Here is a 25,475-nt window from a genome sequence, read left to right on the forward strand (position 1 = left end):
CGCGTGATTCACTGTGCAAAATTCGAAATATACTCTCTGAAATTCACAATATTGGAGTCTAATATCAACTAATTCGTGATAATTATCCTTTAAAAATAAGGCAGTAAAAAAGTCCTTCTAAACAAAATAGTCTTCCTAATCGTTCTAAAGCCAATAATTCTCGATAATACTCAACAATTATCGAGAATTATCATAGTTTAGAGGAAACTATCATAGTTTAGAGGAATTTCCCTGGGGAGGGTTTTCCTGATGCACCAAAGCTCATAACTATGGTTCATATTAATAATCCTTTGCCGAGACAGGGTTCCTGAGTACATGCTGACATGACCACCGAGTGCTAATTTAACTTGCTTTCTGCATCTTATCCGACAAAAACTGGTGGAATCAACTCTATATTATATATTACAAGTACAAGTTTGTCAGTGAGTGGTAATTACAAAGGATCTGTTTCCGAGTCATGGTCGCCGTAGTACTTATTGTACATTCATAGAGGTCCGTGATATTCAACTGGGTCCGGCTAGGAGAAAGATGAATCATGAGCATACGATATATAGATCACTGAGAGAGGTAATTCACCGTAATCGTAATAGAGATGTTTGAAGATGGGACCATCCTTCTTATCCGATGATGTGAACTTCACATGTCTAGCGTATCTCCTCTCGCCGTCTAATACTTTAAACCCCCATGTCTGAAGAGCATGAGGAACGAATAAAACCAAACGATAAAGTCGTACCAGTTCTGTCTTCCATTCCATGCCACTTTTTGATGTATCACTCCGGGTTACACCGAAAATCAACCCGTCTTCAACTGCATCTTCCGTCCAGCCAGACCTCAAGAATTCATCATCCACTTCCTCAGCCTTGATTCTCTTTGATTGTGTTATCAAAGCACCAAAAACATCGTCATTTATGTTACGTTCCTCCCAATCGAGAGTGCGACACTGAGTCGTGCCTGAGATACCGCCAGATAGAGTCTGTTCGATATCTATGTGCTCAGAGCCGCCCTCGTCGGCATAGTGCTTTACCACAAGCGTCAACGTAAACATCGAGATGGCACGCCGCTTGAACCAAGATATGCCCTGGAGCTTGAGGATATCGTCGCTGTCATCGCTCAATGTCTTGTTCTGTCACCAGGGAATATAATCAGAATTATCCCTGCGATGTACATAACCTGAGCACAACGAACCATAACATATTTCCCAGTGAGATTCTTGGTCGTTACTTCGGGAGGCGCGGCCATGATGGGCAGAAATAATAAGTGTGATGAGACCGACGATACTTTATGAGGTCCCAAGATATTGCCGCTCTCACAGTGAGCTATTGTTGGAATCCACGTGGCTGCTGTTTACTTGTCTTGTAACATGCAGTGCACAATAAGTTCTACCGACAAACTGGCAACATTCAGGTGAATGACGGAGCAACTTGTCATAGAGGAGATGAGATGAAATGGCTGTAAAGGGACACTTATTGAATATCGATATTCATGCCTAGACCCGTGACAAGTCCGCCGGTCACCACGTCAAATAACGGCGTAGTGTATATCAGGCTGGTCACGAGCCTACCATACAGCTTCGCGACATTGCCAGGGGTTGGGGGATACGAGGAGAGGAGCTGGAAATTGCCGCGGCGAATGGCTGTAATTCCGAGATGCGATTGCTCACAAACTGAACTCTCTTGTGGCACAACTTCAGCCCGCGAAAGAGTCCGTGCGAAGGTCTAGTACTGCTTTTTGCAACGTCAGACCTTGAACATCCGTTGAACGTGGTCGTGTATGCTGGTCTGAGAGGAAACTGTTTGCGGTTGACTGTCCAGGTGCTCCGTGGAGGCTTGAAAGAGAAAGTGATGCGAGGCAGGCAATGCGTCTCTCTGGTCTGAGGGACTTCGACTTCGACGAATCTGCGATGAAGCGCGGCGATGCGCACTCGCGCGTTTCGCACTGATCCGTTCTCGACCGACATGTTTCGTTGTATCGCGCATATCGCATCTACCTTGAGATCGAGGCGGTGGGGAGGCGTGTTTGTGTGAGTCAACATTGCCAAGTATTCGGGAGTCTGTTCTGGCGCGTCTGGAGGCGCTTGGTCCGCCTCTTTGAGATAATCAGAGCTGAAGTATGATTCTGTAACGCTCAGTCATCAGTTTGTTGCGTCATTGAATGTGACTTGCGCTCACCGAAATCTCCAGGCAGCGCGTCGAGCATGATGTCGTTGGATTCCTCTACCAATATATTGCGAGGTGATAGGAAAGCTCGCTGAATGCATGTCATTGGATCCAGTAGAACGTGCGGGGGAAAGAGAAAGTCGATGGCATCGGTGATGCTGCCGATTTGATTGATGAGATGAAGAGCTTGACGTTCGCCGGACCAGTCCTCTCCTAACGTGTCCACGAAGTCGGTGTACTCTGGGTCTCCAATCGTGCGTACGGGCGTGTTGAGTGTGAAGATGTGCATAAACTTCCATAGAGGAGATGACTTGACGGACGCAGCCAAAGAAGCCAACTCTCCTGCACCACTGACGACGGGAGCTACTTGACGAAAGTCTCCCAAGCCGATGATCGGAATTCCGCCGAAAGCTTGTCGTAGACATTCATAGTTCGACGACATAAGTTGTCTACACATTCCCATGCCGCTCTATTTGCCATGGGCAATTCATCCCATATGATTGCAGTTGCGTTTCAAATGAGATCTGCTCGAGCGGAGAAGGGATGGATGGTTGAATGAAGGTCGACGTTGTCTTCCGTCACGGGAATTCCGAACATATAATGAGCTGTACAACCGCGCTTGTATGCTGTTGCGCAGAGTGCGCTGCTTCCGACAATCAGAATGATGTGTCCTGAAGCACGGAGAGTCGATGCTAGCGCGTTGACCATGAACGTTTTCCCTCTTCCTGGTCGACCCTCTACAAAGGACATGCAGTCTCGTCGGGATTGTATGCTGTCGCAGATAGCATCAAAAGCGTAACGCTGTTCCTCGTTCAACATCTGACACATGTTGTCCCGTTCTGCTTCAAGTGCGGCATGGTTGGATGCTAGAAATCTATCTTCGCTGATTAATTCAGCCATGCGCTTGTCAGGAATGCACATCCCGAAGTCGTGAAGGTGCCTTCCACTGTGCGCGAGGATGTCCTCGATTTGGTGCAGTGTGTGTCTGTAACCATTTGTCTCATCTCCGACACGCAGAATGTGATCGATTGACAGATTCTGCTTGAACTGCTCCCATAACGACGTTGCGGGATAACCTTCGAGTAAGACCTGTGCGAATAGAAAGCGCAGTTGGGCAGGCGTTCGCAGACAGTCCACAGCTTCTTGTAGTGTGAGCAAGCCTTCTCTGTTAAGTAGCCACGAATCCAAACAACCGGATGTATTACTCAACACGGTCCAAGTGCACATGTTGACTGCAATGCAGACACACGATATCGTCCTCAGCTGTAACCACCTCGAGAGCAGATGGTGCCTCTGCATGTCAAATTTTGAAATCTTATATTTGCGAGGGTCATTTGCAGGATATGTATGATATACGAGGCTATAATAATGTGATCGTCAACGTGAAGTAAAAAAACCATTCAGCTACAATATGTCCAGGGTCCTGATGTTCATAATGTCAATCGAAGCCGGGTCTTTCACCTGCGCAATGATATATTGGTCCGACGCGACCCTCTTGTATTCTCCAACGCGTTGCTGCGCTACCAAAAGTGCGCTGAAAGCCTGCCCAAGGTGAACCATCAAACGCAATGATCGTGAATGAACATCCGAGTCAACTGACAACTCCTCTTCTCCAGGTGAGTTGCTGGACGACTCTTCAGTGTCGTCTGATCCAGACTCGGACTCGGACCAATGCCCTACGCTCTCCCCTTCGTCTGCAAAGGTGAGCTGCTCTGAAAAATCAGGCAGCCCAAGGAGACGACGGTCCCATGGACGGACAAGAAAGAACGTCTGCTGAATGGGCTTCGTGCGCGAGAATTGAGTTAGGGTCTCGTCTGTGGTAATCAGCAAGTCTCGAAGCCCATCTGCTTTCACTCCATACGTGGAATGGGCAGTACGACCTCGCTTCCGTTTGACTTCCGTGACAGGGAATGCGATGCAAGGAAGACGGAGTCTGCAGTTTGCGAAGAGCGGAGCATTCATGTTCTCGAGCAGGTTATACAACTTCGAAGCTAGATTCACAAGCACAATGTTTCGCAACGAAGAGACCGCTGTCTGAATCTCATCTTCAGACAACGATGGTAGGGAGTATGACGGGGCGGCATATGAGATGATGTCAGCTGGAAGGCAACTATTGAACTCGGATGATTGTCCGACCCAGTCCAGGGAAGTGATGTCGCCCGACCGAGACACGATATCCTGCAGGAGCCGGCCGAGCGCGCTCTGCTTCCTCTCGCCATAGATGACAGGTAGGTGGACGTCGAAGATACCAAATAACGAGTACGCGGTGTCTTCCTGCACAGTGGTGACGCGCTTCGATGCCCATTGCAGTTTCTGTCTAGCATCTCTCATCCCTGGACGGAAAGAGATCAGGGCCTGTGCATCTATTCCCGTCGCACCCTCTAACTCCTTCATGATTGCTTGAGATTCTTTGTGGTTGAGAGAGCGATCGTTGAGATACAACGACCAATCCTTCTGGTAAAATCTAACGACTTTCGGAGCGACAAATTCTTGAAAGGTCCATCCCCGCTCGTTCCAAACACTGCTTGCTAGTGCACCGGGTTGGGATGAAGGAGGGACATCGGATAGGTAGACGATGGTGAGCGCCGAGTGACGGTACCAGACGAACATGGATTGGACCGATTCTCCAAGCTCGGCGTTGTTGCTCTTATCAATGCAGCATGTATCCATCCATGCCCAAAAATACCCCGCATCACGAGCGATTTTGCAAAATGACTGCAGTTTCGCGGTGCCACCGAGTCCATCCAACTCATACACCACTTTGTCCTGGACGTGGTGCAGCAGCGCCTCCGTCTCTTCCCACCTATGTGATAGTAAAACGCAACGGAAATGCGTCGCCACCACCTCCTTGATGTGTTCCATTTGGAGATCCGAACGCTTCGTTATGGTTGACAAAAGCTCCTTGTACTCTGGACTTGTTTTGAAGGAGTTTAGCTGTGCTGCTCGGTCGCACAGAATCCCCGTAGAGGTGTTGAGCAGACGAAGGGGGGCGTTGCTGAGTTCAATCCAAACTGCTCTTCGAATAACGTCTTCTGCTTCCGATGGACAGACGTACTGCTGACGCAGATCTGCAGAATGATATAGGCATTTCGAGACAACGCAGGAGTGTTCCATGTCTCACCTTGTATCTGCACTTCTGGAGCATTGTCCAACTTGGACAACATGATTGTGAAGGCCTCGATGGCTTCATCGTAACGTTGCGCGCCACGCAGCGCTGAGTGTGACAACTGGTACCCAACATGAGACGAAGGATTGAGTTCTGTGACCTATGCATCGCCGAAGTCAACATGGACTACGAAAACGTGGATGCCATCGCACCTTTTGCGCGTCGAGGAGCGCATCCTCCCACAGCATTTTACTTAACTTTGCCTGGCTGCGATTTGCAAAGACGACATCGGATGCAGAATCCAGATCGATCACCATAGAGTATAGGTCAATAGCCTTGTCGTAATCGCTTGCAGCGAAGGCGTCATCTCCGTTGGCAGCGCAGAGTGCGCTGCATTGCTGTTTGAAATCTGGGAGGAATACAGGTGAGAATTGTAGCCTCCGCGACATTACTGGCTCTAGACTCGCCGTTGGACCAATCGAGGCAGTCGGCTTTGGTGATTTCGTCACTTGAAGTCATCAGGTGTTGGTATGACTTCACGGCATCTTGGAGTTTACCCGCCCGAAGGAGTGCATCACACCGTTTATGGTGTGCCTTTCGCCACAACGACTTCAGGTCCCAGCCAAAGAGCTGGACAAGAGATTTAGTTATGAAAAGCGTCATATAGGCATCATCTTGATGTACCACCACCAAATCTTCATATACTTCATGAATGTCCGATTCCGATGATAAATCGCTGGAGTCGATAGCGGCAGTGAAATGGTCGGTGGCTTCGTCGTAACGTGCGCCATCCAAGGCTTTGATTCCGAGTTGAACGTGTAGATATGCCTAATGTGCGAGTTGTAAAGATGAGTGTTGATGACCAAGCATGGATGATAACTTACTTGCACAATATCACATGCGAGAGTATCAGCATTCGGACAACCGGTAGCAAGCTCTGTGAGGAGCAGGTTTGCCTCGCGATGTTGATCTGCATTGAAGAGCGCGATGGCCTGAAATACGCGATGAAGGGAAGAGTATGCGAGGCAAATGTAACATACCTTGGTCAATAGCAGAAAATGAAGGATTTCTGAATCCTGGTCCGTGTACATGGATGCGACATCAAATGCTGCCCTCGCATCCAGGACGCGGCCTTTTCCACAGAGGGCAATACCCTTGGAGATATAGCCCGTCAGTGAGGGCTGAATCCTGATGGACTATGTCACCGTCGAGTTAGTCCTGTATAAGGCAGCGATGATTCTCACCTTGATTGCATCCAGAAGGGCGCGTTCCCAATCGTATTTTCGGGCCATGACGAATGACCGATGGGCGTAGGAAGTATGGTTGTTCGGACTGGTGTTGATATCTTGAGTGAGCAGTCCTTCGGCGGTAGATAAGTCTCCATTTAGACATGCAATACGGGAGGTCGTGATGGCTAGGATCTGCAGGAAACATGGTCAAATTGTGGTATATATGAGTCAAGAATGGAAACATGCCTTTGAGCGATGGACGTAGGGAGTATGAGTGTTCGGATCGGTATTGATATCTTGCATGAGTAGTTCTTCGTCAGTAGATAATTCTCGATCTATGCATGCATCGCGGACTGTTGTTGTGGCAATAGTCTGCAAGAAGCATGCTCGATTTATGGTATATGAGTCAGAGACGGAAACATGCCTTTGGATGTATACCATAGGGTACTGCCCACTCTGAGATGATCTTATCGTCGCCTCCACTGAGGATGTGATTGCCGTCCACGGAGAAAGTGATGCATTGCGCGAGGGATGAAGATGAATGCTCGAAGACGACAATGGTTTGTTGATCTGAGAGCTGCCAGAGACGAACATGGTGGTCACTAGATGCGGATGCAACGAGTGTGCCAGCAGGATGAATGGCAATGGAATCGATGTGGTCAGTGTGGCCCGTCCAAGGATTACCGACCTGCTTCCAAGTTGTTGTATCCCATTCGCGTACAGTAGGATCTTCCCTATCGCCGCCTGTGAGAAGGCGTGTGCCATCGGGCGTCCACACGAGTGACGAGTTCCATGATTTGTGAGCCTTGAATGATGTGACGTGTTTGCTGGTGCCTGAATTGTAAATTTGAATATCATGGTTGGTTGCGACGGCAAGCAGTTCTCCAGATGGTGAATGCCGTACGCAGTAGATATATGCATCACATTCGATTGGATCTCCTTGCAGCTGCCAGGTTTTGGTATTCCACCGTTTCGTCATTTTTTCGTAATATGAACCAGTGGCCAACACTGTTCCATCGGGAGAAAAATCCAGCGAGGAGATCAAATCGGAGTGTGCTTGGATTTTGGTGAGTAATTTGCCAGTTTCTCCGTGCCAGACGATGACCTTTCCTTTTTCATCACCGCTTGCTATCAATTGCCCATCTCGTGATACCGCCAAACTCCACACCGGATTGCGATGCCCCTTCATCTTCTTCAACGCAACACCTGTCTTCAAGTCCCACAGACGAAGCGTTGTGTCGGTCGAGCCCGTAACCATCCGACGTTTATCAGGGAAAACTGCGACTGCAGTTATGCATCCTTCATGGCCTTTGAACCGTTGCAGGGGAGTGGTGATTGTAATGAGCTCCGACATTTTACTGGATGTTGATGTATGGAATACGGACGAGGCTAAACTTTGAAGGGATTGTGTTTTTCTCTAAGCTGCACAGGGTGTATGGTGCGTTTTATGGGTGCTTCACAGCTTGCCTCATTTCAATAGACGCCCAGGACATCTAAGGCTGTTCGTGCCCACGCCTCCACCGTAATGCACCCACCCTATTGTCATACCCGCTGTCCTCGACGTATGCACATCTGCAGTGCATACATGCATCCGACTTTTGTCTTCACAGCTTCCAGAATCTATCCCATCGCATCAAGCCCAGCAGTCGTGCTTTCCAGCGCTCGAATCTGACTGCCTATCCTGCATGAATACCGTTGTTTTTCATATCTAGCAGCTACTCCAGCTTATCTCCTTTGAACGCATGTATATAGCTTACTGCAATATCACTTCTCCATCCAACAGATCCTCGTATAGACAAGATGGAACCAAATTTCGTGGTACAGCCTCGGAATCTCCTCACCATCGCCACACTGCTAATGGCCGCATCTCACTGCGATGCCCCTCCATATTTTTCAACACAACACCTGTATTCAAGTCCCACAACCGAAGCGTCTTGTCATCATACGTTGTCTATTGGGAAAACCTGCGACTGCGGGTGCACCGCTCTCATGATCTTCAACAACTCAACCGAGTGCGGTGCTTGAAACGAACTTCGACATCTTGCTGGATGCTGATGATGTGGAGCACAGTCGAGGTAGACTTTGGAGGGATTGTGGGTGTCTTTCTTTAGGCTGCAGAGGTGCGTACATCGTGCGTTTCTATATTGCTTCACCCCATTGACTTGCCTTGTGTTTCCTTAGACACCCTAGTAAGCCATGGACCCTATTCATCTCCTCAGGTGAATATGATCCTAGCATACAGGAACCACGGTGGAAGTCATTGACTTGGAATCAGGTCGGTGATGTCATCCATGCCATCATACGTTTTTGCTACTGCCATCTGATCGCTTCCGCATCTCACGACGTCTCACGAGGCAGCTGTCAGGTTGGCGAACCGTCGCCATCTTCCCGCACTCTGTTTTGACGACTTGTGTATTATTCTCCATGAAAGACATATCTTCAGCTGAGCTTATGAACTTTTGATGAGATGGTCTTAGAGAGTGGCCTCTACCAAAGAGCACTCTGCTGGAGGGTACTTCACAAGTGCCGCTATCAAAGGTACTTTTCTGTATGTACTTTGCCGCTGACTCCCGACCCCCTCGTCATCTCAACTCGCGAAAGGCCGGGTTGCAGAAGAGTGCTTGAGACAATAAGGTGGAAATCAATGTAAGTTAGCATTGATTTCCTTCTTCGTCTTCCTCCACATCAACACCTAAAGTACGCAAATCCTCGCTACAGAGGTTGGAAGAACTCTTTGAGTTACATGTGGAAAGCTGTGGCGACGTGAGTTGGACACATATGTTCAGGCGCTTGCATTGACAACTTCAAGAAGACGCTTATGATAACAGCCTCATGTCCTGGGTCTATCACCTCTTATTAGTAGAGTTACGTGGGAGCACCTGATCCATTTGTAAGTTCTGACATATCTAGCACTGTAATGCGATGACGGACTCGACACGTTTCTATGCGTTCATCCATCATCCACGAGCGCCCAGCGGGCGTAGCTATTTTGACGCGGTCCTGCCGCGCCTGCCGCGGTCGTGACGCGGCCGTGACGCGGCGTGACGCGCATGTGACGCGGCACTGACGCGGCACTGACGAGCCTTGACGCGGCACTAACGAGCCTTGACGCGGCCACTGACGCGCCATTCCTATATTCTACATTCAACTTCCAGATCAAGTTGAATGAGTTCACGACCATTCTTTTGTTATTTTATTTGCCTCAGAGCCATGTACAACTAGGTATACATAAGCCAATGACTATTTTCTTTTCCTCCCTCTCTGGACCCTTCGAGCCTGTGGAGCACATCGACGTTTAACGGGCGGACATTCTTCGGCCGGCAGAGAAGGAACTACAGCTTCGGATAGCTCGTCTGCAGACTCCACAGATGTAGCATCAGAGTTATCACTGAATAAGGGGCCGCGCTGTTAATCACATAAGTTAGATATCTATCAAACGGAGCAGGTAATGTCTTCCTCACTTCAAGTTCACTTTCGCTATAATCTCTTGCAGAAACCCATTCATCAGGAATTCCGAGATACACATTCCATCGCCTGTGATGTTGGCCAGCATCCAAACCCCACTGCTGGTTGCCTGCAGGTCCTGCTTCTTCGGAATCCTCGAACATCCTTGCTTCTAGTGCGGTCAGACACTCAAGGTCGACGTCAGCCACGAAGCTATTGGTAGGATAGCTTATCATGAGATCAGCCCAAGCCATCTTCAACAGCATGCTATCGTTCCATTCTTCGTTTCGAGCTTCAATGCGTTTTTCGAAATCACTGGCCTTTCGATGAGCAACCACGAGAGTGAAAGCATGCACCAAAGGCATGCCACCAAGCCATTTTTCGACTTGACCGGAAGCACCAGGAACATTCTCCGAGAACCAACGTGCAATTTTGGCATACTCATGAGAAGAGATGTCACCACAAAATGGTATGCTGTATGCACCCACACCATCTGGCTTCTTCCTCGATCGCAAGATGTAGTCTATCACGGGGTATGCCTCCGCACCATATTGGTTCAAGTCTGGACTGTCAAGGAGCTTCTGAAGCGAAGCAATATGTGGTAGTAGAATGTCGTCCAGTTCTTTTGATACTTCCGCTGACATAAAGTTTTGAATCAAGTCTTCTTCGCGAGGAGTATCCCAAGAGTGGATCCATTCTCCGAGCTACACAATACTTTGTGTCAAGAGGACCGCGAGTATAACCAGTCACTGTCACTCACGCGAATCTCACGCCTCTTAGCTTGGTCCTGCCAAAGTTCATCCATGAGATCTCCTTGCTCAACATCACCAGGAGGTGATCCCAAACTTAATGGGAATCTGCAACCGCGCCACCAGACCACCCACCAGCGTACTCGGTTGCGTGCACTAGCAGGGAGACCAACAGTGTCATAGGACTGAATCAGCCGCACAGGATACCAATACTTCCCGAGACGAGCCAGAGCTCCTTTGCCGGCGCTGTAAGTGAGTGATCAGCCATATCTCGATTCTCAGCTAGGGTTGGAGATCAAAAGACAAACATCAGACGTGTGTGAAGTGGAGCCGTTTTCTTCTTTGTTGTGGCTTTCCTGCTGCTCCTGAGTCATGGATGTCAGTTTATGCGAGGGGCACAGTTATTTAAACTTACTTGCGAGTTGGTGGTGCTTTTGACTCCTGTGTTGAGCATCCATCGCAATAAAATGCTGCCTTTGGATGAAGATTGCTGGCTCGGCCACCTCTCTGACAAGCAATGTGTGACCAATTTTCACACAGATCACATCGGATTGTCTTTTGACCACCTGCAACTTCATGGCCGTTGCCAAGAGCCCCACACCTACAATCAAATGTATAGTCAGATGCTTCACTCTCTCCGTCGTCCAGCTCTAATGGTTTCTTTATCTCAGATGTGGACAGTGATTCCTCTTCATTGCCAGATGCCTGAAGGACCAATGGATCCTCGATTGGCTTGGGTACGCTGGCCTGGTCAGACGGCTTTTCACCCTCGTTTATGGATGGCCGATCTTCAGTTTCCAATACCGGTGACAAGATCCGAAGTTTTTTCGTTTTTGTGCGAGAACGTTGGTGTTGGGGTGGTGCTTTGTTCTTGGAATTACTGCCTGTGTTCAATGTTACCACCTGCTCGTATTCTATATTCTGTGTAGTTGCAGGGTTTTTGAGCCAAATAAGATTGTCTGGATCAACAGCAGCCACTGCAGTGCGAGACAAAGAAATGATAGGAATTGAACCTGGCGACTGCAGGTCACGTTTGACATGAACATGATGCAAACGTTCTGCGGCTGCTATTTGATGTTCAGCAAAGAAGTTCTGCGCATCAGAGCCACCACGTAGCCTATACACAACACCATGAACATTGAAGCCTCCTGGTGCCGGGATGTCGTGCAAATTGCCCACAAGATGGCTCTTGACAGTTGCATTCTTCAACAATTGTGCATATCCTCCATGAGAAAGGTCATCGTAATGGTAGACCCTCTTGCCATCCAGTGAGTAGCGAGTAATAAAGTGTGCCAGCTTTGGTGTAGGGTCACAAAAGGCAAGGCCAACCACGTCGTAAACGAGGGAATGCTGTTCTTCGGCTTCTTTTGTGAGAGGCCTTATGTGCTTGGGAATGTTCCATTTGTTATCGCGATGGAGGACATCACCAAACTCGACTATCAACATCACAGGAATTCCAAGATACAAAGTGATGAAATTGGAGGAGCCGTCACATAAAACCTGTGCATCCAAAGTTCGCCAGCAATAAGTCTTAGAAGTGGCCTCCTTGTTCACGCGAATGAGATCACGAAACCAAGCAGCTAGATCGCCCTTGTACTGAGCTGAGAGTTTGACATCAAGCTGAAAATGACACTTGGGGTGCGGTTGACGTGGTATTTGCCAGTGCATTGGTCCTCCTGAAGTACCAGAGCAAAATCGCAGGTCTATGATCTGGGCCTCGAAGAAAGTGCGAGCAAGGTACGTCTCTTCAGGTGGCATCTTGTGCAGCAGTAGTCGGAATGCCCTTCCTAGCCAGCCCTAGTGTAAGGTACTACTATTAGTGAAACTCTGATTTGCGAAATATGACAGCACACTTACAAATACTCCGTCCGCACTTGATATATCCTTGATGATTCGTGTGGCCCTCAGATTCTTGCGGAACCCATCACGTTGAGTCGTCAAGATACGAGATGCATTAGATGTCTGATCAATGCTCATACGAACTTTCATGACCTGATTCAGAGCCCATAAGGGATGTTCCTCGCGGATTCCAAGGAAGCGTGGCTGGAAGACAGTATAAAAGTGAGGGTGTATGGTAATGAACATGAGCTCCAGGCATGTATCAAGCCAACATGAGTTTTGAGACCAGGGATAACTGGGGCGCGAGCTCAGTGGATGGTTAGAGATGTTGGAGTCGAGCGAATTGTCAGAATCTGAATCTAAGTCTTCTTTGGAAGCCTGTTGCTTGTCACGAGTTTTTGAATGGGTTCTCAGAAGCTGTCGCGAGGTATCAGGAGGGCGTCCATCATTTTTTCTGGACTTGGACCGATGTGATCGTGGTGCTCTTTCTGGATGAGTACGACCATGTATTTGTAGATTGGTTTGCCAGCTCTTGGCTGCTCCGTAGCGAATTGGAGCACCCACTAATCGAAACAAGAGGTGTTTAATATCAAATTAACACTGACAATATACAACATACCACTTCGGCCAGCTGCACGTAGTTGAAAACTTTCCATAAAAACCTGCAAACAAAGCAGCCCCTCCATCAAGTTGTAGCGCTTGCCAACTGTGGCATATAACTTTGCGTGCATCGCTTCTTCTGCATTAGTGGAGTCTGGCATTGCCTGGAATAGACCCGTTTTCATCTTCTGAAAAGGAGGAAACAGCATCTGGGCATGGCTGTCACGAAGCCACCACTCCAGCCATGGCTTTGTCTTGGGGTAGTCTCGTAAAAGGGATGCAACCTTTTGCTTGAAAGTGTCCATATCCAAGACCAACAGCAGGGCCAGGGCACGACTCTGAAAGTTGTCCGCTTTGGCAGGGTCAATAACTCCACTGATTTTTTTGACACGTGTGACCTGAGACCGGTAATGCTGCTGACAGCCTTTGAGGAGTGCTCCTGCTGCATCTTCAAGTTCAGCCTGAGAACGTGAATCCTCGCGATTGGTCCAGAACATAATGAATGCTTGAGTAAACCCAACTCGTTCAGCCTCGCTGAAGTCAACAACCTGGATCAGCAAATGTCAGAATGAACACTATGTACCAGTAACTGGAGCCTTACGTTGCCAAACAATTCATCATTGACTTCACGCCCGTGCTTCTCGCATTCATCTGCCATGGAGTTGAAAAGGACAAGAAAATGTAATCGGTAGTGCTCGGCTGAACCTCCATTTGCATAGGTCATGAGTCCGGGTACCCAGCATGCGAGCAAAGCAGAATATGTCGAACTAATTATAAGAAGATCCTTAGATGAGTACCAAAATCCATGTGCTGCATCCGAAACAATGCCATTCACAGCCTCGTCCTCGATGAAGTCGGTCACCAGTTGCGACACCATGAATTGAGTTTGAACAACAACGACAGTCACTGCTTCGAATTGAGAATACAAAACATATCCTGGATGGTTCTTCTGGAATTCTGCGAAGTCATCAACGAAGTTCCGAGTGGACTTGCCCCGTAGTGCTTGCAGCTCGGCCTTGACACGGTCCTGGTTGAGAAGCACTGTGGAGATCGTTGCAACAGATTCACGGGTACCAGTAAGGCTGTTACGACCAGCAATTAATGCTGCAGGGCCAGCAGCAGGATTTTCGAAGACAATTTGTTCGAATCTTGTCCGCTCGTCACGAGATAGATGCAAGATGTGAGTTTGTTTCGGATGGTGGTGAATGCCCTTGTGAATGTAGTAGACGCCTCCTTTGAATGAATACAACACTGATGTGACACCGCAGTCGATGTGCTTGAGCTGACTACCACAAAGGCACGATGCATTGAGTTGTCCCATGATACCAGCCCGGCGGGTCTGCGGACGTGTGACTACCTCACAGGTAGGTTCATCACAAGTAATGACACCCAGGCAAACGCGTCTCGTCTTTTTACCTTGCGACCACGCGAGTGCTGACTCTGACCCCCTCTTGTCTCCTCCTCCTGGCTGACAAGCCCAATGTTCACTAAGATTATCAGTTCGTAATACCTCCTCCCATGTGAATAACTTTTCAAAGTCACCGTCCGGCCATGGGTCCCATAACTCATCTCGACCGCCAGATTTGGGACGTTGATTTGTTCGGGCTGCAGGAGGACTAACACTTCGGGTACGCCGGCGTGGTATAGACTTTGTGTCCGTGCAGAGTTCAAACAACTCCTGTGAGTGGTGTTTCATATGTTGAGGGAGGGGTGGTGGATTTGGGACGGAGTGTGCAGGGTCATGTGATGGCTGAGCGGTCTGCACAGAGGCCGGAAGATAAGCTATTATATTGCCTGTTCTATTTGTCAAATCTAAGTTCACAAGGAGAATATGTCGGATGACGCACCTGAACGGTCATAGCAGGGTATAAGGTCCCCAAAACTCAGCAGCGGACCCGGCCGATCTGGATAATTTTGATTCTCTGTCTCGTTGGGATATAAAAAGTTGAATATATGCTTGATTAATTCCTAAAAGATGGTTATAACAAGTTTACTCCGTATTTAAAAGCACTCACAAAGGCCATGATATGATTTACAAAAGCGCGATAATAAGGGTTTCTTCTCAAGCCCAGAGGAGACAAACGAAAGAATGCTTAGTAAAATAAATTTATTACTGCCTATGGACAATTACAGTGTACGACGTCTAATTCTGTCAGGATGAAAAGGAACACTGTTAGAATATCAAATATTATGACAGATCTAAAAAAAAAATACCTAAGTTATACGGACAGCGTGACAGTTGAGGTGGCGAGGTCTGACGCGGCATGTGCTACTTGTGACGCGGCATGAATGAAGTTTGACGCGGCGGTGACGCGGCAGTGACGAGGTTTGACGCGGCGTGACGCGCATGTGACGCGGCACTGACGCGGCATGGAGGAGGTTTGACGCGGCATTGACGCGGCACAACTTGTTTGACGCGGCACTGACGCGCATGTGACGCGGCAACTGACGCGGTATGTGCTATGGTTGACGCGGCACTGTAGTAGGCCTTGACGCGGCATAGAGTGTGGATGTTGATATTAGTACAGAGATTGCGAAGATATTTGGGAGAACTTGCCGTGGTGTGAGTGGTGCTTGACGCAGCCTAAACGAGGGAGGCTTCTGGCATGCCATGGTTGGGGCTTGACATGGTGGTGCAGGGTATAGAGAGTGGATCGAACTTGGCAGGGTGAGGCCGAGGCTTGACGCAGTAAGACAACATTTGACACTGCGTCTGCAAACCAACATAGATGAATGAATTAGAGGTAATGCAACAATATAGGACTGACGCACAAGATGCATACTAGTAGCATAAACGCAGAGGACAAGCACTGTAAATTTGGTGAGAGGTGAATACAGCACTATAGAGCCTGTACGCAGGCAGACACTCACATGTTGATCATTAACGATGATTCAAAGTGTTTGGAATGCGATATGAAGTTGTGTAAACATGATCTGTACGTAGGAATTTGTTACAGTGCCGCGTCACATATGCCGCGTCACAGGCGCGTCACGACCGCGGCAGGCGCGGCAGGGCCGCGTCAATTTCACCTGGCCCGCGCCCAGCCTATGTATCGTCCGATCCCCAATTTGCGTCCTCATGAGATCATAGCATTGTAAGCCGATTTCAGAATGTCCAGTTTTCACTGGGGCTGCACTTCGAAGGAGAGCATAAATATATAATAAACCGATGACAGCAATCATAAAACAACAACAGTACTAGTGCAACAAACAATACACTTCTAGAGGTACATACAACCCAAGAAAATCATATGATAATACCTCAAGTCCTCCTGATCAACTTTCCCCTCGCCTATTCTGCGCTCGTCTCTTCTTGAATTCATAGAATCGCGCTGTTGCAGCCGCCGAGCCTACATACACGACGCATGAATTGATCGTCAGCCATCTGGCACAGCGAACAAAGGAGAGACCAAACACACGCACCTTTCTTCGGCGCACCCCTTCCTATACCCATGAACCACAGAAGAGCTCGCACAGGGAACCATACAACCATTAGCACCCATCCAAAAATCACTTGGAGTGGGCCAACCGCGAGGATGTTGAGTAGTAAGACGACCAAGCGCAATGGACCGCTGCCAGGCGTTCTGTCGGAGACGTAGAGAACGCATCTGGTGCATTCGATGGTGAAGAAGATCGGAAGGAGGAAAGAAGCATAGACTGTGCGTGGTAAGTATGAGTCGCAGTCGAGCGGAGTAAAGATTAACAATCATGTACCAAAATCGTTCAGAGCGGAAGTCATGTTGTTACAATAACAAATACTGGATCCGGTCGAGCAGGAACTTTTGAATTACAGACTATAGACAAGGCAAGATGCCTCAGGCCTCAGGATTGAGATGGATGTTAGTGGTGCAGTTGTGATGTACAGAATTTGTCAAAAATCAACAGAAGTTCGGCCAATTGGAAGCCACCCACAGTTGTCAAATTCCGACGCTTCCATCAACCAAGGTCTTAAGATAGTACCTGGAGCTCTTCATACGTTCACGAGTCACGACGGTCTCCTTTCAGTTCTGCAGAACATCTCGAGCATGTTTATGTCGATTTAAATTAATAGCAACAAGGCTGCTTTCGGGCGTCATAATTATCCGAGCATTTACAGAAGTACACATCTTGAAACTCTGCTTCTAAGTTATACATGCATTCACAGGCACTTTCTTTACAAGCGGTCTACGGGCGATGTTCACGTCAATGACCGATCGACGATCAAGCTCAATTTGACACTCACTAACGTTGCCGAGGTCACTGCAAGCCTCCTTGACCCGCGCCGAGAGCGTTTTCTCACCCTCACGAACCCAGACACGGGGGTCATAGAACTGCAATCAAACATGAATGACAGAAATCTCAGAAAAGATAAGCTAGTAACGAACCTTCTTGTTAGGTTTGTCTGCGCCCTCGGGGTTACCAACTTGAGTGAGCAGGTAATCTTTTTTCTTGAAAACAAAGTCCTGAGAGATAACGGTCAGCCGTTGCGCGATCTCCAGGACTGATGGTCAATCGTACCCTGATACCAGCGAGATAAGCAAATTGGGTATCTGAGCGACAGTTTCCGCGTCAGCGACTGAATTCATTGCTAAACCTAACAGACTTACCAGTATCAACGTTCATTTTGACGACACCATGGTCGACTGCAGTCTTGATCTCCTCCTTGGTTGACCCGGAACCACCGTGGAACACGAGGTAGAGAGGTTTCTCGGACTTGCCACCGAGTTTTTGGCTACTGTAAGCTTGGTGCTTGCCCAGCAATTCAGGCTGGAGCTTGACGTTTCCAGGCTTGTAGACGCCGTGCACGTTACCGAATGCAGCAGCAATGCTGAAGTTGGGGCTAATAGCACTCAAAGCAGCGTGAACATCGTAGATGTCCTCGGGTTGCGTGTAGAGGGATGCGTTGTCGACACCAGTGTTGTCAACACCGTCCTCTTCACCTCCGGTGATACCAATTTCCATCTCTAGCCAAATACCAATAGGTGCCATGCGCTTGAAGTACTTGACGCAAGTTGCGATGTTCTCTTCTTTTGGCTCCTCGGACAGGTCAAGCATGTGTGAAGAGAAAAGGGGCTCTTGGTGCTCCTTGAAATAAGCCTCATCGGCAGCAAGCATGCCATCAAACCATTGAAGGAGCTTGTGGGCACAGTGGTCGCTGTGAAGAACGACAGGCCTGATATCCATCGTGGATCAAAATAACATAGATCCCAGGCAAAGGTAAGACTCACACGCCGTAGGCCTTCGCAACTGTGCGAATATGGTGGGCAGCAGCGATAGCTCCCAGAATGGAAGCTTGCTGGTTGTCATTTGAAAGACCTTTCCCGGCGAAGTAGGCACTTCCACCCTGAGAGACCTGGAGGATGATTGGAGCCTTGATATCTCTGCGGAGCTGGATGTGAACATTTTTTGAATCGCTAAGACTCAGTTGCTGACCTTGCGGCTTCCAAGACGGCGTTAGCGGTGGATGAGGAAGTGACGTTCTTGATGGAGTCAGGCCAGGAGACTGTGGTTGATTTCGTCACTCACTATAGCCTGGTGAAGACATCGTCGTTTCAGCAGGATATTTACCTCCGATAGGGAAGGCACTCACAGGAATGGCAAACTATTGAAGTAGAATCGCAAGGCGCTTCATTAAGAAAATAGGATATAGTAAGTCGAGAGCGACTTACCTTGTTCTCCTTTGCGTAGTCGAACAACTTGCGAACGTTATCTCCAGTTAGGACACCAGCCTGCGAGGACGTCAGTGGATCAGCTTGCCCGATGATTGACTGTACTAACGGGAACGATATCGAGGACACCCATGATGAATCGACGAGAAAGTGCGATGATAGTAGATCTGGAACAAGATGGAAAGAGCGTCAGAACAGCCTTTAAAATAGGAGCGAAAAGGTACCTTATAAGCTACCGATGGAGTGAAACGACTTTGAGATTGATTATAAGCTCTCCCTCGTCCGATATCACCCATTACCAAATCATTTTTGTCACGTGACTCATTTAAATATCGCATCATATCCCCAGGTGCAGTGCATACTTACTAAATCCTTGGAAAAAACGTTCGATACAACCAGCGTACGACATCCTTGGAAAGTACATTCACTCCGGGATCAACAAGTACGCGATTCCCGGAGACCGTGGTTCTGCAATCTGGTCCCAGGCCGTCCCACCGTCCCCCTTGTTTCCTAGGCAGACTCCCAAAGTCCCATAATTGGGCACCGACTTCACACCAAACCATCCCAGGCTAGTCCCACACCCAGTGTTCTGCCAGTCACTGACCGTGGTGTCCGTTCAGTGAACCCAAAGGGTGTGAATGTCGGCAAAGTTCAGTTCAAGTTCAACGTGAACGTACCATGGGGTCCCAAATTGTTCCTTATATAGAAACTGACTGTTCAATAATAATGCCTGCCCTTATGTCATTGTTTGGCTGCTTCTAACCCTCGTCTTAGTGGTGGACCGGTCTATCACCTCTTATTAGTATAGTTATGTGGGAGCACCTGATCCATTTGTAAGTTCTGACAGATATCTAGCACTGAGTCTGTAATGCGATCACGGACTCGACACGATTCTATGCGTTCATCCATCATCCGCGAGTGCCGAATCGTCCGATCCCCAACTTGCGTCCTTATGAGATAGTATTGTAAGCCAAGCAGTCAGCATCATCCGTTATCAGCGCTTCGACCTCATACAGACTGGCCTCAATACTCGCGACCATGTAACTATAAAAACAGGGTCAGTCTTGCTGTCTTCATCCAGCTAATCCACCAACAATGTACATCCCTCCATTCGATACCACCTCCTACTCCACCACCACCCAATCACCCAATCCGTCCTGGACATATGGCCAGAGAGTCGACGCCACTCCTGCCGGAAAAGACTGGCTTGCAGGCGAATCTGCAGGGTGGAAAGTTTACAGCACAGCAGAAATGGACAAGACGTACGTACCTTTTTTACCTGTTTATCAGCCGCGATCGTGACCGTGATCGACAGCAACCTCAACAAGCTCTTGAATTCAGGCATTCTACCACGCCCCATGTCACTCGTATCCACTATCAGCGAGGATGGCGTAGAGAACCTGGCACCCTTCAGGTAAGACACGCCTCCATAATCTAACACATTCTGCATGCTTACCTGGCTTGCATCCACCAGTTGGTTCAACACAGTAAGCAACGCGACAAACAACGCATCCCTCTAATGGTCTAATAACCTCTTCCCATAGGTCACGAACTACCCGCCTGTCATCTCATTCGCGATCAACCACAATGCTACGGGCAGCCTCAAAGACACGACCACCAACCTGAAGAACGGCCAAGGATTCGCTGTGAACATCATCAGCGAGGCATTCGTCGAGAATGCAAATTCGACTGCTGTAGATGCTCCTCCCGAGTTCGACGAGTGGGCTCTCAGCGGTCTGACAAAGGCGAAATGCGTACGCGTGCACCTTCATCATTCGATATATGCGCTAACAACGACGCGTTCAGGTGCAAATAAGAGCCTCACGCGTCAAGGAGAGCGCTTTTAGCATGGAATGCGAGGTAATTTCATTTCACGCCTAGCCCGTTCACTCGCTGACATCGTTGCCTCTCAATAGCTGTACAAATCGATAGATATCACGCACCCGGTCACAGGCGAGCACAACAGCACGCTCATCCTCGCGCACGTCAAGTACTTCCATGTGCGCAAAGACATGCTTACAAGCAGAGGTGCCGTCGACCTCACAAAGTTCAAGCCTGTCGCGCGTGTGGGCGATATCTCATATGCCCGAGTTGGAGATACGTACAGGATCCCTGTTCCATCATGGGCGCAGGAGGAGGCGAAGATACAGGAGGCATTGAAGACTCTCGCATCACCATAAAATAGAACGAGGGTGGCTTACCATTTCTGGGGAACATATACCATAGATCATATCGATATCAGCATCCAGGCGGGATAGAGTCCGTCGCTATTTCCTATCGCTAAGATAGACCTTTATAACTGACTAGCAAGCCGTACTATTTGCATTATAATGATCATGAATTTTCAAACCTGGTATCCTTCACACGATCAACGACAATCACTGAACACGCGGACAGTTACATTCGTGACATGCTAAATTGCTCTTTGAATGTAATGTCATTATTGTATCCATTGCAAGATTATACAGCGCTCTGACTGGAATCAGCATGAATCATTTATATGAGTATCTCAACGCTACTTACTATATGAAACATCATTAAAAGTTATACACTGAAGGACAGTCAGCGAGAGTGTAATTTAAATCACGACTTCACGAACATTTGTGTACTTAGACCGGTCAGTCACCGCAGCTTAAATATCATCAAGGTGACACATGATGCAAGGACTCGCAACTTACCGTACGGGGTCATGGCAGTACCCATCAAGGTGGCATAACGAGTGAGGGTAAAAGTAATTCTAATGACACCCCACTTCTTTCCCCAGATCAACTGGGCCTGCGAGCCAACTTAGCGTGCGTCGGACTCAAACATGGTCACAAACCTCTTGTGAAAGCGTCAAGCAGTAGTCGAAGGCCTGGTTCAAAGATGTGAAAAAGTACTAGGGATGACCACAGTTCAGATGCTCACCACTGCTGCCATCGCTGCAACTATCTCGATTGTCAGACGGGCAATGGGAGTGCTAGTAGCGAAGTGCGTACCTGTGAAATATTATCGATGTGCAAAGGCATTGAAACATAAGTGTTTGTACTATGGACTGGAAAAGCGATGGATTCACCTGCGCGATCTGATAACCTTCAGTCGTAGCTGACATGGTGAAGATAATGAAAGTATTCTTGATGTGCTAAGTTTCACCTGCATACCATTTAATACGGTCTGTCACAGCCCCGAATCTAGCACCGCGCATAGGTATTTCCTTTGGAATTGAAGTCTGGCCACAGGAGTTGTCATAGGAGTTGGACAGGCGTCACATCAGATTGTTCCGAGGATCTGCACAACCGAAGATACTGTACTTCAGGGAAGAAAAAACTGTGCAGACCGAAGTTAAGCATCTTTTGCCTGAAGACGATTCCATGTATTATACTATCATGATCATGATGGATACACAGGCAGTACTGTCGCAGTAATAAGTTGATAAAATTCTGAACGAGATGCATGGTTACAAAATATAGTGGCAACTGAGGTGGTATATTATGGAAAGCAGGACCACCGCGCTCTATTTGTCAGCATTTCTGGTGCAGGACTCCGGAAACCGCAGAGACAGAGCTAAAATATAATAGAGTAAGTCCTGCTACGTACCTAATATAGATGTTTTTCAACCGTCCTTATTTTCCCCGACTTCGAATCCTGGTTTTCCCCAAGAAGAAGTTGGTCATCAGTGGTATCACGCCGAATGACATCAACTTTTTCGTTGGGCATTGTGTTGAAAGTACGTCGAAGATCTCGCCCGTTGGCTGTGCAGTCATTAGGTTGATGTTGTTTCACCCAATAATTGACGGTATAGGTCATCCCGTGTTGGAAATCGTACGGGAAGGAAACAAGAAGCATGCGTTTGGGAGTCGGGGATCCCTTGTGCGCAACATTCCAATATCACGCACGCTACATAATAAGTCTTATTGTAGATCCAACTACCATTCGTCAACCACATGTCCATCTTCGTCATCGGAAAACTCCCAGACCACTAGACCAGCGTGACCAGACTCGTCAAGGTTGGTGTCTTCAATGAGAGATACATCAGGTTCATCCTGCCCTGCAAGTATGTCCAATTGTCGTGAATGAGATTCATCTACAACGAAGTCAGGTCTTTGTAATGTTGCATGCATGATGGAAAAGACGCACCAAGGCCCAATCCCCCACCTACACCACCCATATAATAAGCTCCATCGTTTCCGTCGTGAAATGGCAAGTCCTGGTGGTCTTCCAAGAGCGGTAAGAAATCATCGTCCAGATTGTCATCGGGGAGCACCATTGGCGGCAGCTGCTCGTAAAGTCGAGAGGTGATCTGGTGTAAGTCCAAATAGACATTCCACGCTGAGTGGCGATCGACAATGGGGCGGCCAAGCTCATCATAGCACTGATGTAAGAAATCACCGAAGTCTCGAGGGACAAGCTCAAAGACAGCGTGATTAAGATCAACATAGAGATTACGAACATGGTCTATAGCGCCTGGTTCAAGAACGATCTAGATAGAAATCAAAATACTTGTACTTAGCACATGCAAATGAAAATAATAGGAGACGTATCACACACTTTGAAATCAAGTGCACCAAAGTCACCTGGTGAATCATAAATGAGGTTTGGGACCCCATGAGGGAGCACCTTGAAAGTAGATAGTAGGCCATGTCAGCGAGAGTGAGGGAAAACTGGTATGAGAACTTTATCAACCTTGTTGCGATCATGTCGCTTCGCAGTATTGTTTATACGGTCCTTGTACCCATCAAGCTCGCGTTGCAGCCATGGAATAAATACCCATCGAAATATTAAGCTGCAGCCATCTTTAAGGACCGTAGTAGCATACAAGAAATGTATCACACACCGTTGCAAAGTGCTGTCACAGTCATACCAGCCAGCATCAACACCACTGTCTAAGTAATTCTCGAAGCCTGGGCCACATCAGTGAACCCGTGAGGAAAGTAGATAGCAATAAATAACAATATATAGTACATAATCACAAGAACTAGCATAATTTTGCTATCGACAATCACATTGTTATGTTTGGCCTTATAGAGGAAAGACGCGTCCCTGATTATCGTATAAAATTTTATGAAATGCCATAACGAAAGGGAGGTTCACAACTCCGAAGCATCAAATAATTGACATGAAAATATAAAGCTTTACAATGCTTTATCTAATTGCAAAATTTACATGATATCTGTCAGAATGATACTACCTGGAGTAAGTTAGACAGAACTACCGAAAGCGCCAGCATGACAGATTGCCTGCAACAACCTGCCATTTTGTCACCAGCACCAAATTATTATCATCCTCAGCACTCATTTTGTGAAGCAAATTAATTTTATTTATATTTAAATACTACATATGTAGCTACAAGACAAAAAGAAAACAGGGAAAGATAGCGGAGAGATGAATGAAAGGAGGGACCAAGGCCAGCAAGGAACCACGAGAAAAGGCCAACAAGGAAGGAGCCACAAGGAAAGGAAAGGGAAGGACCACCATGAATGGCCAGAGGAAGGAACCATGAGAAAAGGGAAGGACCACCATGAACGGCCAGAGGAAGGAACCATGAGGAAAGGACGGACCACCACGAACGGCCAGGAAGGAACCACGAGGAAAGGAAGGGCCACCACGAACAGCCAGGAAGGAACCACGAGGAAAGGCCAGGGAGGAACCACCATGAACGGCCAAGGAGGTCCACAAGGAAAAGGCCAGGGAGGGACCACCACGAATGGGAGGAACGAAGAGGCTGAGTCGAGAGGTGGTGGTAGTAGCGGTGAAAGAAGGATTGAAAGGAACTTGCGTGAAAATTTCCGTCCTGCGCAAACAATGACAAATCAATTTCAACCACTTGCGCTGGTCACATGATTTGAGGTTGTCCGAAAATTCTAAGGTAAAATTTGAGGCTAAGGTGATAGTCACGTGCATGATCTTGGATGACATTGTAATTCACGCAATATTTGAACCAATCTATATAGTTTTGTAAGTCAAACATAAATGAGGTAATATGATGTTGCTCAACAAACGGTACCTAATTACACTATCATACCTCGCTGGTTGAAACTCTCATAAGAATATAAATTAGGTTACAAGTGCTAACAGTTCTTTCCACGATAAAGTCTTATATCACTTGGTAGTTTAAAACATAAATGAAGGGATATGGTATGAGTCAACAAATATAACTTAACTATGCTATTGGATATTGATTGCTGCAACGGCGCAATGTTGTAATCTTGTCGCAAACTCCTCGTGGTAAAATGAATTTTCAGAGATTCATGGCTATGTACCGATAACTAATATTTATTGCTGTATACATAGGTATATTCAGCCGTAGCATAATGATATCATCTTATACTTCCCATGGCTACAAAATCAAGGACTCATGAATTCACTGATGGGAGTGAACCGGCGTCGTAACTGAGACCACATAATTTCTGGCATGACGTTTTTCTTTGTACGCATCCAGCGATGTTGTAGGGTACCTTGCAGTGTCGGGTCGTGCCATTGACGGAGCATCGTGTGCGCATTAGCAATACCAAAGTTCTCCGATCCTGGGTCACTTTGCGTGACCATAGGCATGTCTATAACACAACAACATCAATGGCATTATGGTAAAAAATCATAAAGAAAACACCTGTTCATGGCAGAATGATGCTTAACCATGCCTAATAAGACACACCGTGTTTTGTAAGTTTGTTTCGAAGCTATCAATGTGAAGCTTAACGTCCTAGACAGCGCTGCGCGCATGTCAC

At 47.7% G+C, this 25,475-nt stretch overlaps 10 protein-coding genes across 10 annotated transcripts; 1 reads left to right on the forward strand and 9 right to left on the reverse strand.

Annotated features, from left to right (window-relative positions):
- Nucleotides 1–474: 474 nt before the first annotated feature.
- On the reverse strand, nucleotides 475–1,693 carry HD556DRAFT_1385411 (uncharacterized protein). The gene is given in 6 exon segments (XM_041303366.1): nucleotides 475–517; nucleotides 577–688; nucleotides 734–1,123; nucleotides 1,186–1,239; nucleotides 1,410–1,493; nucleotides 1,504–1,693. 4 exon segments carry the CDS (start codon nucleotides 1,237–1,239, stop codon nucleotides 504–506), a joined length of 570 nt encoding a protein of 189 aa, XP_041158376.1. The 5' UTR covers nucleotides 1,410–1,493; nucleotides 1,504–1,693; the 3' UTR covers nucleotides 475–503.
- A 976-nt stretch (nucleotides 1,694–2,669) lies between these two features.
- HD556DRAFT_1240557 (DNA helicase Pif1 like protein) lies at nucleotides 2,670–2,975 on the reverse strand (the record flags this gene model as incomplete). Its single annotated transcript, XM_041298124.1, has 1 exon — nucleotides 2,670–2,975. The coding sequence occupies one exon, from the start codon at nucleotides 2,973–2,975 to the stop codon at nucleotides 2,670–2,672; it is 306 nt and encodes a 101-aa protein (XP_041158377.1).
- A 585-nt stretch (nucleotides 2,976–3,560) lies between these two features.
- HD556DRAFT_1485906 (uncharacterized protein) lies at nucleotides 3,561–7,845 on the reverse strand (the record flags this gene model as incomplete). Its single annotated transcript, XM_041308718.1, has 9 exons — nucleotides 3,561–5,224; nucleotides 5,278–5,422; nucleotides 5,475–5,671; nucleotides 5,715–6,090; nucleotides 6,147–6,254; nucleotides 6,303–6,458; nucleotides 6,507–6,683; nucleotides 6,753–6,863; nucleotides 6,940–7,845. The coding sequence occupies 9 exons, from the start codon at nucleotides 7,843–7,845 to the stop codon at nucleotides 3,561–3,563; spliced, it is 3,840 nt and encodes a 1,279-aa protein (XP_041158378.1).
- A 1,978-nt stretch (nucleotides 7,846–9,823) lies between these two features.
- On the reverse strand, nucleotides 9,824–14,819 carry HD556DRAFT_1240525 (uncharacterized protein; the record flags this gene model as incomplete). Its single annotated transcript, XM_041298121.1, has 9 exons — nucleotides 9,824–10,639; nucleotides 10,696–10,930; nucleotides 10,993–11,049; nucleotides 11,100–11,416; nucleotides 11,585–12,481; nucleotides 12,542–12,656; nucleotides 12,810–13,086; nucleotides 13,143–13,671; nucleotides 13,725–14,819. The coding sequence occupies 9 exons, from the start codon at nucleotides 14,817–14,819 to the stop codon at nucleotides 9,824–9,826; spliced, it is 4,338 nt and encodes a 1,445-aa protein (XP_041158379.1).
- Nucleotides 14,820–15,405: 586 nt separating this feature from the next.
- HD556DRAFT_1385498 (uncharacterized protein) lies at nucleotides 15,406–15,973 on the reverse strand. The gene is made up of 4 exons (XM_041303367.1): nucleotides 15,896–15,973; nucleotides 15,545–15,836; nucleotides 15,483–15,514; nucleotides 15,406–15,429 (listed from the first exon to the last, which is right to left on the reverse strand). The coding sequence occupies exons 1-2, from the start codon at nucleotides 15,913–15,915 to the stop codon at nucleotides 15,584–15,586; spliced, it is 273 nt and encodes a 90-aa protein (XP_041158380.1). The 5' UTR covers nucleotides 15,916–15,973; the 3' UTR covers nucleotides 15,406–15,429; nucleotides 15,483–15,514; nucleotides 15,545–15,583.
- A 284-nt stretch (nucleotides 15,974–16,257) lies between these two features.
- On the reverse strand, nucleotides 16,258–16,987 carry HD556DRAFT_1385511 (uncharacterized protein). The gene is made up of 3 exons (XM_041303368.1): nucleotides 16,838–16,987; nucleotides 16,547–16,780; nucleotides 16,258–16,473 (listed from the first exon to the last, which is right to left on the reverse strand). The coding sequence occupies exons 1-3, from the start codon at nucleotides 16,860–16,862 to the stop codon at nucleotides 16,400–16,402; spliced, it is 333 nt and encodes a 110-aa protein (XP_041158381.1). The 5' UTR covers nucleotides 16,863–16,987; the 3' UTR covers nucleotides 16,258–16,399.
- A 69-nt stretch (nucleotides 16,988–17,056) lies between these two features.
- HD556DRAFT_1385518 (uncharacterized protein) lies at nucleotides 17,057–19,089 on the reverse strand. Its single transcript, XM_041303369.1, has 12 exons — nucleotides 18,996–19,089; nucleotides 18,881–18,938; nucleotides 18,772–18,831; nucleotides 18,693–18,704; nucleotides 18,629–18,634; nucleotides 18,536–18,582; nucleotides 18,331–18,483; nucleotides 17,710–18,275; nucleotides 17,621–17,652; nucleotides 17,488–17,565; nucleotides 17,346–17,433; nucleotides 17,057–17,287 (listed from the first exon to the last, which is right to left on the reverse strand). Exons 2-12 carry the CDS (start codon nucleotides 18,902–18,904, stop codon nucleotides 17,277–17,279), a joined length of 1,077 nt encoding a protein of 358 aa, XP_041158382.1. The 5' UTR covers nucleotides 18,905–18,938; nucleotides 18,996–19,089; the 3' UTR covers nucleotides 17,057–17,276.
- An 846-nt stretch (nucleotides 19,090–19,935) lies between these two features.
- On the forward strand, nucleotides 19,936–21,134 carry HD556DRAFT_1385532 (uncharacterized protein). Its single transcript, XM_041303370.1, has 8 exons — nucleotides 19,936–20,031; nucleotides 20,056–20,061; nucleotides 20,097–20,185; nucleotides 20,246–20,258; nucleotides 20,316–20,525; nucleotides 20,578–20,631; nucleotides 20,688–21,024; nucleotides 21,113–21,134. The coding sequence occupies exons 1-7, from the start codon at nucleotides 20,023–20,025 to the stop codon at nucleotides 20,949–20,951; spliced, it is 645 nt and encodes a 214-aa protein (XP_041158383.1). The 5' UTR covers nucleotides 19,936–20,022; the 3' UTR covers nucleotides 20,952–21,024; nucleotides 21,113–21,134.
- Nucleotides 21,135–21,349: 215 nt separating this feature from the next.
- On the reverse strand, nucleotides 21,350–21,690 carry HD556DRAFT_1445211 (uncharacterized protein; the record flags this gene model as incomplete). The annotated part of the gene is made up of 4 exons (XM_041306896.1): nucleotides 21,350–21,402; nucleotides 21,450–21,546; nucleotides 21,593–21,625; nucleotides 21,679–21,690. 4 exons carry the CDS (start codon nucleotides 21,688–21,690, stop codon nucleotides 21,350–21,352), a joined length of 195 nt encoding a protein of 64 aa, XP_041158384.1.
- Nucleotides 21,691–22,676: 986 nt separating this feature from the next.
- On the reverse strand, nucleotides 22,677–24,666 carry HD556DRAFT_1528414 (uncharacterized protein; the record flags this gene model as incomplete). Its single annotated transcript, XM_041309382.1, has 5 exons — nucleotides 22,677–22,834; nucleotides 22,888–23,230; nucleotides 23,299–23,367; nucleotides 23,434–23,651; nucleotides 24,168–24,666. 5 exons carry the CDS (start codon nucleotides 24,664–24,666, stop codon nucleotides 22,677–22,679), a joined length of 1,287 nt encoding a protein of 428 aa, XP_041158385.1.
- Between the last annotated feature and the right edge of the window lie 809 nt (nucleotides 24,667–25,475).

Source organism: Suillus plorans, assembly GCF_016647745.1.
Source record: "Suillus plorans strain S12 chromosome Unknown HD556scaffold_42, whole genome shotgun sequence".
NCBI classification, from domain to species: domain Eukaryota; kingdom Fungi; phylum Basidiomycota; class Agaricomycetes; order Boletales; family Suillaceae; genus Suillus; species Suillus plorans.